Genomic DNA, 17,749 nt, shown 5'->3' with positions numbered 1-17,749 from the left:
AGGTCCTGACAGAAAGCAAACAGCACGTTCCAGTGGGGTAACTGAGGAGGGTTTGGGGAAAGGTGTATTTACCAAGCCGTGAACAGGGTTGGGGGGAGGCATAGAAAGCAGTGAAGTCCACAGGGCCTCGCAAGAGAGGGAGCCTTGTGAGGTGAGAGGAGAGAGTGCTGCAGCAGAAACAGAAGTGAATGAATGGCCTTTGGCACATACCAGACAAACAGGCCTACGAGAGTCAAGCAGCCTTGGTCACTCTTTGCCTGTTACTAATAACAGTTGTCGCTAAACTTGTCCCTCACAGAGCTGTTGTTGTTGTTGTTGTTTAGCCGCTAAGTTGTGTCCGACTCTTTGCAAGTCCACGGGCCCTAGCCTGCCAGGATCCTCTGTCCATGGGATTTCCCAGGTAAGAATACTGGAGTGAGTTGCCGTTTCCCTCTCCAGGGGGTCTTCCTGACCCAGGGATCAAACGCAGGGATCCTGTGCTGGCGAGCAGATTCTTTACCGCTGGGCCACCAGGGAAGCCCTTCGCAAAGCCAAGAAAGCCAGCCACTCTCTGACTCCGCGCAAACGAGCATCTGGCGCCCTTCTCCCCTGCACTCTCTCGTAGCGTCCTGCTTTTCAGAGAGGCTATCACTCCTGCGGCTTCAGGGGCTGCAGACTCAGTTGCTGAGTTGCCTGATGCCAGCTGTGGTTTTTTTAAAATTTTGCAAAGAAAAAATATATATAAGCAAGACCTTCATGAGGATATAGAACCCCTCTCCCTGTTCCCAAGAGAGGGGGGACGCAGTTCTTGAGGCACTGGTCTACTGTGTTCTCCTTTTGCCTGGTAAAAAGAACACAGCTATTCTTTTCTGTTTCCTCCAAACTTTGTCACCATATTTCTATCTGGCATCGGAGGACCGGGAGCCAAGATTTTAGCAACGAGAGCAGGTCCCAGATCTCAGAGAGAAGGGATGTTTGTGAGGAGAGGGCCATCCCAATGGAGCCCACTGGACACAGATGTTAACTTACCTGCCAGCCAGACAGCCTTCCTGTCTCTAGGTTCTGGTAACCCCTCTGTCCTCTTACCTAAAGTAGTTACAATCAGCTATACTAGTCCCAGGGGACTACACTATTCCTTACGATCATACTATATTCATTCTATACAAGTTTTAAAATTCTATCTCAATAAATATAATTTTATTATAATTATCCAATTTGAATGTACTATTTCCTGAAGAAACTCTCACCTATATATGGTGTTTTGAAAAGACAAACTCTGGAAAGAAGAAAAGATGCAGGGTGTAATATATAAATAATAGAAATTTAAAGGAGGACAAAGTACAGATATAGCATGCATTTGAAAAATATTCCTATACTATGAAGAATTTTATGCCAATAAACCTGAAAACGTAAAAGAAATGGACAAATTCCTAGAAGATACATAATTGAACCAAAAAGCTTCAACAAGAAATTGAAAACCAGTATAGACCAACAACCATTAAAGAAACTGAAATAATGGATTAAAAATCTCCCCACAAAAGTGGGACAGTCCTTAGGTGTTTTATTTAGCAAATGTAAACATTTCTAATGTATCTTTTTAAAAAGTTGAAGTAACTAATTTACAATACTATGTTACTTTCTTTTGAATAGCAAAGTGATTGTTATCCATATATGTAAAAATACATATTCTTTTTTATATTATTCCACTGTGTTTTATCATGGGACACTGAATACTGTGCTGGACAGTTATAATGTATCTTTTATCTGACCCAACTTTTCAAAATTTATTTTATTTTATCTGGCTGCGCTGAGTCTTAGTTGCGGCACTCAGGGTCTTTAGTTGCAGCTTGTGAACTCTTAAGTTACAGCATGTGGGATCTAGTTCCCTGACCAGGGATCAAACCCAGGCCCCCTGTATTGGGAACCCGGAGTCTTAGCCACTGAATCTCCAGGGAAGTCCCCTGTCTGTACTTCTTATTCTATTTTGGGAAGCTCTAAGAAATTGTTTCGTTCACTATTTATTCACATAATGCCACCATTGGTAGCATTGTTTCATTCACTGTTTAACCCAGGCCTGCCTTAAACTTAGTATAAACTATGGCAGAAGCTAGAAAAATCTAAAGGATCCGTAGACATATGAGACTTCAGGCAAAGGGAGAAGACTTTCACAGAGCCTCTAGGTCCCAAGTGAAACTTCATACAGCCAAGACGGGGCTGTGATCCTGAAGACTGAGCCCAAATCCCCCTGTTCTGGTACTAGTGACATAAGAAGTCCCTTCAGAATGAAGATCTGCATGCAGCACGTGACTCTGCCCAACACCTGGTCACTATACCAGCCTAATCAGTCACTTCTGGAACAGTGAAAGTCACCGTTTGGCCCTTTTGATGATAATACCAGGGTTAATTATTAGGAAGTTATTGGGAGAAACAGCTGAATAATATTACCAAAAAGGCCTGAACCCAACTAGATATTCAAAAAGAATTTCAGTAACTTTCAAGCTACTTAAATTTGTCCCCTCACTCATATAGTTCTAACTTACAGAGAAACTTTTGAAAAGAATATTTTTTTCTTTGGAGGCACCAGAATCATGGCTCTATAACCATGACAATAGGCCTCTCACTTGCATTTTTAATGAAGAGAATTATCTTCATTTTTTTAGTTTTATTCAGAGGTTGTGTAAAGCCTGTGTACTTCAGCTGAACACAGGATGTGGGCACAGACACCAGAATCGCTGAGGGGCTGGATGAGGCCCAGATAGGTCACAGCATTTGCTACCAGCAGTCCTGAGATGTTGATTTTTATTGTTATTTCCTTTTCTTTTTACTTCTGAGCATCAAAACCAGGTTTCCATTTACAGCAGCCAAGAAGATAGGGGATTATCTGTGTCAGTCAAGCAGAAGTGTTTTCATCTGGAAGATCTGACTGTGCCTTCACCCAGAGTGAAGCAGACAGGAGCTCACCGAGAGGGGCACGTGTCTCCAGGCGGCCCTTTAGGGTCCACGCGCATCCCGCCCTGAGCGCTGAGAGCCTGGCTACTCTGTAGTAGCCTCACGATCCACCAGGGATTTCCTATCCAACTTAATGGAGCAAGTTTAGGGAGTGAGGAGAACATAACCTGACAAAATTCCTGCCAAGAGTGTGGAAAACAGGGATCCTCTTCTTAAATACCTGCTTCCAAATAACCCATCCCAATAAACTGTACTCACAGCCACAGATGGTTCAAGATGCACTCTAATTCTCTTGCCCTTTCAAGGGTTTTCTTTCCCATGAGTTTGTGTTCTGACATTTCTACCAAGATGCAGTGGTTGGAGACGCTGGCCCTTTAACGGGGGAGCAGGGCAGGGGCCGGGAATCTTAAAGCCGGGGCAGCGAGCCTGCCCGGCCCAAGCCGCCATGGCCACGCTGAGCAGAAAGGACAGCTACGGTGCTGGGGTGGGTGCTGGCACCCAGGCGGCTGTGAACCCCTCCCTGTGCACAGACTGAGGCTGGTGGTGACTGTGTGGGAGTGCTTCCCCTCCAACTCCTAGCACTGACTCTCCTTTCTGTCCCTAGAGCTGAGGTCAGAGGGTGGGGGGGTTTAGGGCCATCTGAGAGCCCGGGATTCTGCTCCTTGGAGATGTGGATCAAATTTTTTCTGACAGCTTTGCTGGGGGGAGACCTTGGCTGTTTCGATGCCAGACCATCCTTTACTAAGGACAGGGGTCTCTGGATCTCTTCCCTATCCCAGGTTTACCTTCCAGAGGCTAACAATGCTCTCTCGCCAGAGGAAACAGCCATGGAGCAAGTCTGCCAGCTGGAAAAGATAAAATGCCTCCAAGGTAATATCACCAAGTGGTCTGTGGTAGCTGATAAAAGTCCCAGGAGTGCATCGGCTTGGGGATGTGGCTCAGTGGATAGGCGCGGGTTTGAGTCAGAACTGCTGTGAGTGATTCCCAAGTTCTTTTGCCCACTGCTACATCAAGAGGGTGACTGAAATCACATTTATGGGGTCTATTTTCCTCACCTTCAGAGAAAAATGATCAACACCAGCCTTGTATTTTTGTTGTGAGCAATACATGAACATACACATGTCAAGTCTCCGGCACATGGGGGTTAAATGCCATGCGTCACAGCAGCTGGAACTTGGTTGATTAAAGAGGCACAGGAAGGGCTGTCTGGGGATGAGCAGGTGCAGCAGCCTGTGGTGGGACTAATGAGGCCATGTAAGGGGGGCTGAGAAGGTGAAGGCGATTGGCACCTGCTGGGTTCTGTCTGCTCAAGTCGGGGGTGCCTAGGGGCGCCCTGGGGTAGTGAGGCTGGGTTGAACTCATACAGCAATGTTTGAAGACGGTGCTGGAGACGGCTTGCGAACAGAAGTGCTAAGAGAAGCACCCTCTCCCCGCCAGGCCCTTCACGGCTGAGCTTGTTTCTACTCCCTCCATAGGCTCCCGCTTAAACCAAGGCTCAGGCAAGTCCCATGTCCCCTTGGCTCTTAAGGAAGAGCTGGTGTCTGCCTCTCAATTGGAAGAAGAGGAACTGGATCCAGATTTAGCACCAGACGTGGAGGAGGAGGAAGTGGAGGAGGAGGAAGAGAATGATCTGGGGGACCCAGCTGTCCTCAGCGCTGTCCGTAACAGCCAGGTGCCGTGGCAGGACGGTGTGGGGTTGTCCCGAACAGTCTGCATCTCACAGGCTGTTGCTCCACCTCTCTTCTCTTCACCCCTCTCTAGGTGGGTGAACACTTTCTACTTCAGGCTTGAACCCCAGGAGAGACTCTCGCCTTCCTTCCCTCCTTCCGTCTGTCTTCTGCTTAGTTTCTGATTCTGCCCTCACCTTGAATGCAGGTCCAGCAGGGCTGCATCACCCACCCAGGGATGCTGGCTCTGCTCCTGAAATGAGTCATTTTCATTTCAGCTCATGAAATGTGTCATCTTTGACCTTGGACCCCTGTGTCTCTGCAGTCCCTTGGATTCCGTCAGCATATGGGGAGGCACAAGGGGTTCCCATTGCAGAAATGAAGTTACTCAGATCCTGCTTCAACTTAACTCCTCAGATGCCAGGCTGGCTTCCCTTTGATGGAAGGAGAGGGGGTCCTGATCCTACTGACTTTGAAATTGAGGGAGGGCCAGGCTGCCTGTATCCTGGGTACTGGAAATGGTTGGTTCTGCTGCTCACCTCCCCCATTAACACTGGTGAATGTAGATGTTATCACAGGGGCTCATTCCTGCCTCATTCCTCCCTCGCATTCCAGAAAGGGCTTCTCAGCTCCCTTGGAATCATGGCCCCTGGTGTGCTAGGGATGTCCCCTGCCTCCTTGCACTTTCTGTGGCAGGTGAGTGTCCCCAGTCTTGCTGTGAGAAAGAGACGGGGTGTTGAGAAGCAGTGTTTGGAGGGTCCCCTTCTTAACATTACACTCTGCTCTTGACCTTGCTCTGGGGATGCAGCAAAGCGAGGTTAGGGTATGGATGGGGGGGACGCCTGTCATTCAGAGAAGCTTGGTAAAGGACAGAGCGGGTCCTGGGACAGCTGGTCTTCCTAGAAAAGGGACAAACAATTCTAGCTTACAGAACATAAATAGCACTGAGCCTTGTGCTAGAAAGAGCACATGACGTGGAGTGGAGGCGCTGCCAGAAATCCAGCAGGGAGAGGAGAAGGGAACTCTAGGCTGAGGAGGGCTTCGGAGGAGTCTGAGAAGGGCTGAAGACAAGGTCTGACGACACTCAGAGGAGGAAAAGAAGGGGAGTTGACCCACACAGAAAGGAAAAAGCACAGGCTTCCACATTGTCAGGGGCCAAGAGTTACTCCCTAGGGGGTGACGAACCCGGTGGAAACAAGAAGGGGGCCCACAGTCTGGTGCCCTCACGACTGGCTTGAGGGGCCCCAGTGTGGCAGATGTTGGGTGAGGTTCTTCAAGGCAAAGGCAGGTGAGACCCTAGGGCAGAAAGGCAATCAGCAGCAAAGGCAGGATCTGTTGGTGGAGACGTGCTTCTCTCAGACCCTGAAATGCTTCTCGCAGACCCTGGACCACCCGGCTCCCCTTCCCTCCCGGCCCGCCCTTCTTGGCGCCCGCTCTGCAGCCTGCCACTTTGGACCGCGACTGCCCGCACCAGACCCAGCGCTCCTCTGCAGTCCGCCCGCCTCGTGGCCCCTGCGGCTCAGGTGCTGGATTGGGGCGCCCTTCCCCTGGGATCCAGACAGGCTGGGTTATCTCCAGAAGATGGGAGGCGGTAGCTGAGGAGGCATGGCTGCCCTTCTACCAGCTGCCACAGAAAAATACTTAGAGAAACTCACGAAGGGAAGTGTGAGATGACATGCGGTCCCTTCCCTCACAGGCGAGGAGATGGAAGCCCACCTCAGATATGAGGTCAGCTGGCCCAGGAGAACTGAGCTTAGGACCCAGAAGTCCTGATAGCCAGGCCAAATGTTTTTCTGTCGTGTTTGGATTTCCTGCAGCCCCATCTCAGGGATATACATCCTGGAGGGGATGTGAACCCTGCTGAGCTAGGATAGTGATGCTTCTCGTGGCTGATGTTGGGTAGGGTCCTGAGCAGGTCAGGTCCCATAGCTGTCCAGCTGAGGTGCCCAGAGACTAAAAGAAGTGGGGAGGGTGCTAAGAGCTTGCTCCCACCCAGCCCATGTTTCTTTCTAAGTCTCCCCAGTCATCTGACCCAGCTCCACCCTCAGCACCAGCGGATCTTGAAGCAGCAGCAGCAACAACAGGGTCGACCACAAAGGTAAAGCCTAGAGGAGGAGCAGGGTCGAGCAGCACCCCCTGCATGCTGGGTTTTCCCTTGCGGCAAGGCACCTCCCCCAAGGCCCCCCCTCCACCTTCCCCCTGATATCCAGCTCCAGGCTCTCTACTCCTTGGGGAGTTCTGGGGGTGGGGGGGGGGAATGAGGGAGGAGGGGGTCTAAAGAGCCCTCCTGCTGGCTTGAAGTCCCCCAGCCAAGAAGTGGCCTCAGCAGCCAGACTCCTATGCTAACCTCATGACGCAGAAAGAGAAGGACTGGGTGGTAAAAGTGCAGATGGTTCAGCTGCAGAGTGAGAACCCCCGCCTTGATGACTATTACTACCAGGTGAGCCCCGGGGCCTCTGACCTTGGGGTCAAATGGCCTGACTTCCACTGCCCTGAGAGCCTTCCTTCAGCTCACAGTTTCCATGTCCCTTCTCGTGGGAGGGATGATTGTGAAAGGATGGGGTTGTATTTCTATACTTGACATCGAAACTCCTTCCCTTTCTCCTAAACTTCAGCTGCAGGGGATTATTTGTGATTCCCTAAACACTGAGATTTTTGTCTCCATCCTTTGACAAGAATTTCTCCTCCTCAGTCTGAAAATGAGGACATTCTCATCTTTTGTACACATTGATTTCTCTTAGAAATGACTTGTTATAAACATTAGTCTACTTGCGTTTTTTTAAGATCTAAAACACAAGGAACTTTTATAGGCAATGGAATTCAATGTCTTGAACAAATGTGGCAGGTTTTTTGACTCTCTTCTGTCTCCTTCCTCTCTGCCCTTTGTCCGTGAGTTCTGGGTTGCCTGGGCTTCCTTGTGGCTCAGGCGGTAAAGAATCTGCCTGCAGTGCAGGACAGCCGGGTTCGATACCTGGGTTGGGAAGATCCTGTGGAGAAGTAAATGGCTACCCACTCCAGTATTCTTGCCTGGAGAATTTCATGGACAGAGGAGCCTGGTGGGTTACAGTCCATGGGGTCACAAAAAGTCGGACATGACTGAGCAATTAACACTTTCACTTTCTGGATTGTCTAAGTTTTATTTCACTTTCTCTTCAACCTACCTGAGCCCGCTAGCAAGGTTCCCACCTTTATCTCCTTCCTATTGACATTAGATTCTTTCTTCCCACCACACTTCAAAACACCTCTGCCTTCTGCCAGGATCACTTGAATGTGATCATCTTACACTCTTGACTTTTAGACATTGCTTCTCAATGAAGGAGCTTTTTCGAACCGCTGTTTGACTCAGTCAGTGGCTTTATTTTAGTTCTGGATTTCACAGTCTTGAGACAGCAGAGCTGCTGTGCCAGAGCATGCAAGAGCAGAGCTGGCCGAGAGGCCAGCTGGCAGTGGTGTCCTCTCTGTCCTTCAGTGGACAGAGGCGGTCTGTCACGCCAGCAGTGAACGCTGACTGGGGACAGAACAGGTAGGACCATCAAATTAAAATGGGGAGGGTGAGGGTGGGGTGACTGCGTAAAACTCGGAATAAGGAGTGAAGGAAGCCTGCAGACCCTGGGACCCATTTACTGCTGGGCTCTCTGCTTTGCTTCTCTGCCTTTCCATCCTAGCTCTTCAAGTCCTTAGGATGGGGTGGGGGGGGGGGCGGGCAGATCAGGTGGCATGGGGCTTAGGGTGCTGAAGATGTTTTATAGTGGCTCTAGAAGGGCCTTGCATCCCAGGAGCATTTCTGGAATGAATGCTGTAGACAAGGGTGTACTAAGAGGTTGACTGGAGAACCCTAACTCTTAAGTTCAGCCAACGAGTATATATTTGACTAATCTGTGACCTCTCAGGAATATTATCAGAAACTAGAGAAGAAGCAGGCAGATGAAGAGCTGCTTGGGCGAAGAAGCAGGTTTGAGTCTCTCAAGCTGGTCACACCTTATATTCAGAAGGCGGAGGTTTATGAATCAGGTAGGACTGGGACTGACCTGCTGGGTTGGGGCAGACATCTGGCTGGACCCAGGTGGAAAGCAGAGGGGCACATGCCTGTCTGACTCCTTCCACACAGTGGTTCGAATCGAGGGTTCCCTGGGCCAGGTAGCTGTGTCGACGTGTTTTACCCCTCGCCGAGCTATTGATGCTGTGCCCCACGGAACTCAAGATCAGGTAGGAGTTTATCTTCCTACAGCCTTTTTCTCTCCCTGTGCTTTGCAGAAAGGTCTGGAGCGCTGTCATGCTTGAGTTCAGATTGTGAGCTAAGAGAAAGAGGAGTGATCAGGCTTTGCAATTTAGTCTTTCCAGCTCACGTTCTGGCCTGCCTAGGCGTGGGCTGCTGCTGTTGGGGTTGTGGCTGACAGCCAGGGACTCTTTCTCTAGGAGACAGCAGCTGCAAGCAGTCAGAGGCTTTGGGTGCTGTACCGGATTGAGAAGGTGAGACCTCAGCCTTAGCAGTGAGTTCCTTGCCTCCCTTGAGAACAGGATATGCTCACATTGACCCCTTCTTCCCCTCTCCCCACCCTCACGTTCCCAGATGTTCCTTCAGTTACTGGAGATCGAGGATGGCCAGCAGGATGGGCCTGCACAGCCCCATGACTCTGAGCAGCAGAGCAGCCGGGTTGAGAAGCTCTTCCAGGCCTTAAAGGCCCAGGGGCAGAATAATCTGGAGTGAGTGTGGGACGGTCACACCCCATCCCAGGAAGAGACAGTGGCTTAGCTTCGGCCCATCCCTTCTGGCAGCAACCCTCTGCTCTAGCTGAGCCCTGCGATGTTCACCTGTGTCCCTGCAGGGCGGCGGATGACGGCTTCCTGCAGGCGCTGTCCGTGGGGAAGGGGAAAGCCCTGGTGGCCCGGCTCCTCCCCTTCTTGCCCCGGGAACAAGCTGTCAGCTTGCTGCTGGCCATCACCCGCCACCTGCCCTTCCTGGTCAAGAGGGATGTGGCCGATCAGGTAGTGTGGCACAGAGTGGAGGAGAGGATGGTTTTGTGGATGGGTTAGCAATGCTTATCCCTTCTCCTCCTTCCCTTCCCCACCCTCAGAGAAGCCAGAGAAGGTTTTGGATGGTGAGGGGGACTGACTCTGCCACCCTCAGGGGAGGGGGCTATAGAAGACTGCCACAGGAACAGCTGATGATCTTTGATCTTCAGGCACAGTGAAGAAAGGAAAACCTGCGGGCATATGGTTACACAGGTGTGCGTGTGCTCTGGCAGTTAGAGAAGATGAGGACCCCCTGATAAGTGCCAAGCTCCAGAGCTCCTTTGCTTAGGGAAGGCACGCAGGACAAGTGGGTGTTGAAGGGCCACTGTTAGGGATGAAGACACCCAAGTGGTGATAGACCTGGTAGGTCTGAGCTGACCAGAAGGGGCTAGAAGCAGGCTGGAAAGAAAGAGACTGGAGGTGAAGTTGTCGAGGAGTCAGAGAGGCCCTGACTGATCTTCCTGCAGGCCCTGCAAATGTTATTTCAACCTCTGAGCAAATGCATCAGGCACTTGACCTTCCGTGAACTCCTCCAAGGACTTCAGGGACTCGTGCGGCTACCACCTGGCTGCTCTGAGCGGCCAATCACTGTGGTGCTTCAGAATCAGGTAACACATGTGGAAGTCTTTGGTCTCTCCACAGGAGCCTCCAGGTGCTACCTGGAGTGGACCCAGGGTGGGGTTGCTTTTTTAACAAGCTCCAGATAATAATGGTACCTCTGGATCAGAAGTAACCAAACATTTTTGATAGTGAATCCTTTTACTACAAAAAAAAATTCTGAACTACACCACCTGTGTGTTTATAAATCATATACATGGAACACTATACTTATATCAGGTGCATAATAAATACAAGGTGAGATCTATATGTGAAAGATCTTGTATCTTCTAATATTCTAGTGGATTATCCTGTGAACCCCTTCTGAAGATCTTTGCCTCAGGCAGTGCCTCTTAAAATGGGCTCCACATCCTACCCGCATCAGACTCCTGGGTCCATTCCCAACCTACAGTCTCTGACTCCTCAGGGTAGAGACCACAAGTGTGCATTTCATCATCAGCTCCCCAGAGGAATCTTTTTGGACAATTCAGAGCAGTGATTTCCTTGGAAAGAGCTCAGAGTTTCTTGGCCAGCCAGGGTAAAACTTGATGGATTTATGGGTGCTGGACGCTGTCTGTACCTATGAACTTGCCCTTCTAGTCGGGAAACAACAGAGCCCGGGGAGCACGGGACGCCTATGGTAAACTCGTTTTACCCTGGACACGCTGACACTTTATCACTTGCAGTTTGGCATATCTTTGCTCTATGCCCTGCTGAGTCATGGGGAGCAGCTGGTACCACTGCATTCTTCCGTCAAGGAGCCCAGCAGTGACCACTCCACTTGGTAAGATCATAAGAACCGTGTAAATACCATTTCAGTACCACTGGGACGTGTGCTAAGCTGCTTCAGGCGTGTCCAGCTTTTTGTGACCCCATGGACTGTATCCTGCCAGACTCCTCCATCCATAAGATTCTCTAGACAAGACTGCTGGAGTGGGTTGCCGGGCCCTCCTCCAGGGGATTTTCCCAACCCAGGGATCAAACCTGCATCTCCTGCATTGGCAGGCAGGTTCTTTATTGCTAGTGCCACCTGGGCACTAGAATCCCCCTGAGATGTGTAGGCTAAGCCAGATTAGCTGTTTCCTCAGTGGTTTAATCAAGCACCGGGGAGGAGATTGGACAGAGAAGAGGCGACTAACAGAGTTGGAGCTGTTTCGCCTTTTTTTTCTGTAGTGCCTAGAGCGCTGCCCCATAGGAGGCAATGTAAGGTAGTCATTAATGAGACAGGCCTTGGAGTCTAACAGGCCCAGGTGTGGATTCTGCTCTGTCGCTTACCAGTAGCATAACGCTGGGGCATATGATTCCACTTTCTTTAGCCTGTTCCTCCGCTATAAACTAGGGATGTAAGGATGATGGTACCAACCAGTTAGAGATCTGAAGATTAAGCAAGATGGAAGATGTATAAAGCACTAAGCATTGCCTGGCACATACCAAACAGACAAATGTTCTATCTTAGCTGCTGTAGGTGCAGAGGGTGGTAGTGGTGGTAGGAGATAACAAGAAACCTGGGGCCTTAGTCTATTTCCCGCATAAACACTAAGACGCCCATGTGTTTCTTCTCTGCCCTCCAGGACAGACGTGGTGGTCCTCACTGCCTGGGAGATCGCTCAGATGCCCACAGCCTCTCTGGCAGAGCCCCTGGCCTTCCCCGGCAACCTTCTCCCCCTGTTCTGTCACCACGTGGACAAGCGACTGGTGCAGAAGCTGGAGGCTAGGATGGGGTGTGTGGCCATGGACATACGCTCATAGCCCAGACCAGGTTCTGTCACTTCTCTACCATGTTTAAACCAAGAGTATGGAGGATAACTTGCTTTTCGAAGTATTTCTAGACATGGGTACTTACTGAGTAACCAATCTGCTCCAAGTTAGGGTTGTATGACCTGTTTCTTCAGCCAAACTTTTCCATTTTTTTCCCTAGGAACTTTGATTATTTATCACACTAAGATATTTGAGAGTAAGAATTAGTTTGAGAAGTCGAACTGTTCATTCAAAAACTATTTGAGGGACAACTCAAATGTAAAGAAGATGTAAATGCACGAAGAACATGTAGGTCATCTTTCCTCAGAACTTTGCATCTGCTGGACAGAGATACTAATCACATGACACAATAAAGGGAAGTTATTTGGAATTGATCCCTCTTCTTGTAGGTTTCTTTTGATCTACTGATCAGCTTGTTCCAGAATGCCTATATATAGGGCAAGTTTAGTGATCAGACACTAGCTGTGTATAGGTTTTGCCTACAGGGATCCAGAGTCTGAAGACAGTGTACACCTTGATATATCGGCAAACCTTGCCCAAAACCTTTTCTCATGCCTCAAAAAACTGAACTATGTGCCTAAAAAGGCAGAGCAAAATGAGGTGTAATTAAAAAGATAACAGAATTAAGTGCTACAGCTTGTTTGTAAATGAAGAGGTATAATCAAAGTCACTTTCTTTTGTGTGAAGCTTCACAAGTGTCCTTAATGTAATAGACAAGTCCTTGTTATGTTGAACAATAGACTGACTTTGAAAACTGTTCTGGTCTTGCCATTTTTTATAAGTAGCTCTAGCTGAGCTAAGAGGGTTGGATATAAATATCTCCCTTGAGATATGAGATGTTTGGTTTACTTTGACAAACAGGGTCATTCACTCATCAACAAATACTAGAGCCCCCTTTTTTTTTTAACCAGGTACCATTTTAGGTGGTTGAGAAACAGTGATGACCAAAGAAAAGCCCTTGCTCTTCTGAAGCTTACATTCTGGTTGGACAGGGCTGACAGAAGATACCAAGTAGTAATAAATACTATGGAGGAAACACAATTGGAGGATGAGTGACTGGAGTGAAATGGAAGGCCTGTCAATTAGAGGTTATTAAAGTTAGACTGGAATCAAAGACGAGTATTCCATGCAGAGGTACTAGTGAGCACAAAGCCCTTAAAGTGAGAATGAACTTGGTGTGTTTGAAGAAAAGAAAAAAGGAAAATGTGGCTGAAGTATACAGATAAGGGATGGGGGTGATGGGCTCTGAGAGCAGTAAGCAAGGTACACATCTGTAACCTTTTTTAAAAAATCTGGATTTTCCACTGTGCTAGGAAGTCAGAATTTTGAACAGGGAAGTGACTTTGATTTTGTCACTTTTGTTTTGAGACAATCATTCTTGACTGCTAATTGCTAGGGGAACAGGATAGAAAGCAGAGGGAAAAAATGTTCAAAAGTTTTGTGTTTTTTTTTTCCCCCCTCAAAGTTGGAGCAAGAATTGAAGAGCTGTGGGGACAGAAAGAGAAGAGGTTTGAAAGAGGTTTTGGAAATAAGAGTTGACAGACATTGCTGATGGGCTGGATAATGGTGGTGGTGAAGAATCCAGGATGCCTCTCTGGCAGAGTGAATGGTGGGTGCCCTAGACTAATGTGGGGAAAACAGAAAAATGCATTTGGGGAGTAATCATCAATATTTTAGACATTTAATATGAGTCCTGTTAGAAATCCAAGTAGATATATCAAGTAGGTAAAGAGCAGTCTGGAGATGAAGGAAAAGGTCAGGGATAAAGACACCAAAGTGGTAGCTATCATCACACAGAGGTATTACAAGTTAGGAGAGAGGGAATGATGATATAGGAAGAAAAGTCAACCTAGGGGACTGAGGAGGTGTTATCTGTGGGAAAGGATAGGGAGAAAACTAGGGAGTTACCAAAGTTGGGGGGGGGGGGGAACTATTTCAAGGGGCGGGGAGTGTGGAATGAAGAGAGAAAAGTAATGGCTGGTTTTGGCATTTCTGTTCATTGACCTTAAGGGACAGAGGAGCTGGAGATGGAGGCATGAATAGAAAGGCTGAGGGAAGGGGAGAGGGGCTGACTACAGAAAGAGGCAATCTGGAATCTTCTGAAAGGGAAGCAGAGAAATTTTGACAGTAGGTAGTACTCAGTATAGGTTTAAAGACTATTTTAAAAGTGATATATATATATGTGTGTGTGTGTGTGTGTGTATATATATATATATATATGATCCTGAAAGCACATATATATTATCGTGAAAGCACTCCTATAAAGGCATGCGGGAAGGGTAGGCACGGTGGAGAGAAAAAGTTCACAAATTCCTACAAGAGGAGGAGGATGGGAAACAAAGCAGGAAGAGGAGCTGCCCTCTGAGAGTTGTGCGGCCCCATCGGCTGTGGAAGAGAAGGTGCTAAGAAAGGCACTGCTACCCTTAAGGAGACTTTTCCAAAGTGCCCACTACCCACCGCTTCTTGCCCCCGCTGCTGTGATCATGGGTCATATAGTTCTTAAAGGAAAGAGAACTAGGAAACAGGAACTCTACCATTTCCACCCTTTCCCCAGCCTGTTATTAATATAATGGTATTATTTGACATCGGCATCAAGTCAGCTCTACCATGATGAATTGGTCTAGTCCCAAGGACACTGCACCACCCAGGGTCTGTAAGCAGAAACAGCAGCCCAATAAGCAGTGGAGAAGGGAATGGCAAACCACTTCAGTATTCCTGACTTGAGAACCCCATGAACAGTAATGAAAAGGCAAAAAGATAGGACACTTAAAGATGAACTCCCCAGGTAGGTAGGTGCCCAATATGCTACTAGAGATCAGTGGGGAAATAACTCCAGAAAGAAAGAAGAGAGGGAGCCAAAGCAAAAACAACACCCATTGTGGATGTGATGGAAGTGATGGAAGCAAAGTCCGAAGCTGTAAAGAGCAATATTGCATAGGAACCTGGAATGTCAGGTCCATGAATCAAGGCAAACTGGAAGTGGTCAAACAGGAGAGGGCAAGAGTGAACATTGACATTTTAGGAACCAGTGAACTAAAATGGACTGGAATGGTTGGATCTAAATCAGATGACCATTATATCTACTACTGGAGGCAAGAATCCCTTAGAAATGGAGTAGCTATCATAGTCAACAAAAGAGTCCAAAATGCAGTATTTGGATGCGATCTCAAAAATTACAGAATGTTTGTTTCAGAGGCAAACCATTCACTATCACAGTAATCCAAGTCTATGCCCTGACCAGTAATGCTGAAGAAGCTGAAGTTAAATGTTTCTATGAAGACCTACAAGACCTTCTAGAACTAACACCCCCAAAAGACGTCCTTTTCATTATAGGGGACTGGAATGCAAAAGTAGGAAGTCAAGAAATACCTGGAGTAACAGGCAAATTTGGCCTTGGAGTATAGAATGAGGCAGGGCAAAGGCTAATAGAGTTTTGCCAAGAGAATGCACTGGTCATAGCAAACACCCTCTTCCAACAACACAAGAGAAGACTCTACACATGGACATCACCAGATGGTCAAAACCAAAATCAGACTGATTATATTCTTTGCAGCTAAAGATGGAGAGGTTCTATTCAGTCAGCAAAAATAAGACTGGGAGCTGGCTGTGGCACAGACTATGAATATAAACTCCTTATTGCCAAATTCAGACTTAAATTGAAGAAAGTAGGGAAAACCACTAGACCATTCAGGTATGACCTAAATCAAATCCCTTATGATTATACAGTGGAAGTGACAAACAGATTCAAGGGATTAGATCTGGTAGAGTGCCTGATGAACTATGGTGGGAGGTTTGTGACATTGTACAAGAGGCAGTGACCAAGACCATCCGCAAAGAAAAGAAATGCAAAAAGGCAAAATGGTTGTCTGAGGAGGCCTTACAAATAGCTGTGAATAGAAGAGAAGTGAAAAGCAAAGGAGAAAAGGAAAGATATACCCATTTGAATGCAGAGTTCCAAAGAAGAGCAAGGAGAGATAAGAGCGCCTTCCTCAGAAAGCAACGCAAAGAAAAAGAGGGAAAACAATAGAATGGGGAAAGTCTAGAGATCTCTTCAAGAAAATCAGAAATACCAAGGGACTATTTCATGCAAGGATGGGCACAATAAAGGACAGAAATGGCATGCACCTAACAGAAGCAGAAGATATTAAGAAGATTTGGCAAGAATACACAGAAGAACTATACAAAAAAAGATCTTCACGACCCAGATAATCACAATGGTGTGATCAACCTAAAGCCAGACATCCTGGAATTCGAAAGCAAGTGAGCCTTAGGAAGCATCATTATAAACAAAGCTAATAGAGGTGATGGAATTCCAGTTGAGCTATTTCAAATCCTAAAAGATGATGCTGTGAAAGCGCTGCAATCAATATGCCAGCAAATTTGGAAAACTCAGCAGTGGCCACAGGACTGGAAAAGGTCAGTTTTCATTCCAATCCCCAAAAAAAGCAATGCCAAAGAATGCTCAAACTACCACACAATTGTACTCATTTCACATGCTAGTAAAGTAATACTCAACATTCTCCAAACCAGGCTTCAGCAATACATGACCCATGAACTTCCAGATGTTCAAGCTGGTTTTAGAACAGGCAGAGGAACCAGAGATCAAATTGCCAACATCCGTTGAATCATAGAAAAATCAAGAAGAGTTCCAGGAAAACATCTGCTTTATTGATTACACCAAAGCCTTTGACTGTGCGGATCATAACGAGCTGTGGAAAATTCTGAAAGAGATGGGAATACCAGACCACCTGACCTGCCTCTTGAGAAACCTGTATGCAGGTCAGGAAGCAACAGTTAGAACTCGACATGGGAACAACAGAGTGGTTCCAAATAGGAAAAGGAGTATCTCAAGGCTGTATATTGTCACCCTGCTTATTTAACTTATATGCAGAGTACACCATGAGAAAAGCTGGGCTGGATGAAGCACAAGCTGGAATCAAGATTGCTGGGACAAATCTCAATAACCTCAGATATGCAGATGACACCACCTTTATAGCAGAAAGTGAAGAACTAAAGAGCCTCTTGATGAAAGTGAAAGAGGAGAGAGAAAACGTTGACTTAAAACTCAACATAAAGAAAACTAAGATGGTACCTGGCCCCCATCACTTCATGGCAAACAGATGGGGAAACAGTGGAAACAGTGACAGACTTTATTTTTCGGGGCTCCAAAAGCACTGCAGATGGTGACTACAGCCATGAAATTAAAAGACACTTGCTCCTTGGAAGAAAAGTTATGACCAACCTAGACAGCCTATTAAAAAGCAGAGACATTACCTTGCCGACAAAGGTCCAAGTAGTCAAAGCTATGGTTTTTCCAGTAGTCATGTGTGGATGTGAGAGTTGGACTGTGAAGAAGGGTGAGCGCTGAAGAATTGATACTTTTGAACTGTGGTGTTGGAGAAGACTCTTGAGAGTCCCTTGAACTGCAAGGATATCCAACCAGTCCAGCCTAAAGGAGATCAGTCCTGGGTGTTCATTGGAAGAACTGATGATGAAGCTGAAACTCCAATACTTTGGCAACCTGATGGGAAGAACTGACTCATTGGAAAAGACCCTGATGCTGGGAAAGATTGAGGGCGGGAGGAGAAAGGGATGGCAGAGGATGAGATGGTTGGATGGCATCATTGGCTCGACCGACATGAGTCTGAGTAAATTCCGGGAGTTGGTGATGGACAGCGAGGCCTGCTGTGGTGCAGTCCATGGAGTCGCAAAGAGTCGGACACGACTGAGAGACTGAGCTGAACTGAGGAAGTGGATAGAGGCAGGGGCTGGCCTCCGTAGATGGG

General features: G+C 47.6%; 1 protein-coding gene across 3 annotated transcripts in view; it reads left to right on the top strand.

Annotated features, from left to right (window-relative positions):
• PATL2 (PAT1 homolog 2) overlaps positions 1-12,720 on the top strand; it is a 36,717-nt gene extending 23,997 nt beyond the window's left edge. Inside the window, exons 3-17 of one of the 3 annotated variants that reach the window (XM_070469803.1) lie at positions 324-400; positions 3,708-3,798; positions 4,404-4,600; positions 5,211-5,291; positions 5,976-6,118; positions 6,619-6,693; positions 6,897-7,035; positions 8,486-8,606; positions 8,704-8,801; positions 9,012-9,065; positions 9,166-9,299; positions 9,422-9,581; positions 10,076-10,216; positions 10,892-10,989; positions 11,777-12,720. In XM_070469803.1, the coding sequence (XP_070325904.1) occupies positions 3,756-3,798; positions 4,404-4,600; positions 5,211-5,291; positions 5,976-6,118; positions 6,619-6,693; positions 6,897-7,035; positions 8,486-8,606; positions 8,704-8,801; positions 9,012-9,065; positions 9,166-9,299; positions 9,422-9,581; positions 10,076-10,216; positions 10,892-10,989; positions 11,777-11,954 (1,662 nt within the window). In that variant the 5' untranslated portion in view covers positions 324-400; positions 3,708-3,755 and the 3' untranslated portion in view covers positions 11,955-12,720. Of the gene's footprint in view, positions 1-323; positions 401-3,707; positions 3,799-4,403; positions 4,601-5,210; positions 5,292-5,391; positions 5,668-5,788; positions 6,694-6,896; positions 7,036-8,485; positions 8,607-8,703; positions 8,802-9,011; positions 9,066-9,165; positions 9,300-9,421; positions 9,582-10,075; positions 10,217-10,891; positions 10,990-11,776 lie in introns of those variants that run through there. The other 2 variants (XM_020900760.2, XM_070469802.1) reach the window with 2 other exon arrangements.
• The last annotated feature ends 5,029 nt before the right edge of the window (positions 12,721-17,749 follow it).

Source organism: Odocoileus virginianus, chromosome 6 (genome assembly GCF_023699985.2).
Source record: "Odocoileus virginianus isolate 20LAN1187 ecotype Illinois chromosome 6, Ovbor_1.2, whole genome shotgun sequence".
NCBI lineage: Eukaryota > Metazoa > Chordata > Mammalia > Artiodactyla > Cervidae > Odocoileus > Odocoileus virginianus.
The sequence above is the reverse complement of the archived record's forward strand: the minus strand, read 5'-3'. Positions and strand labels throughout refer to the sequence as shown.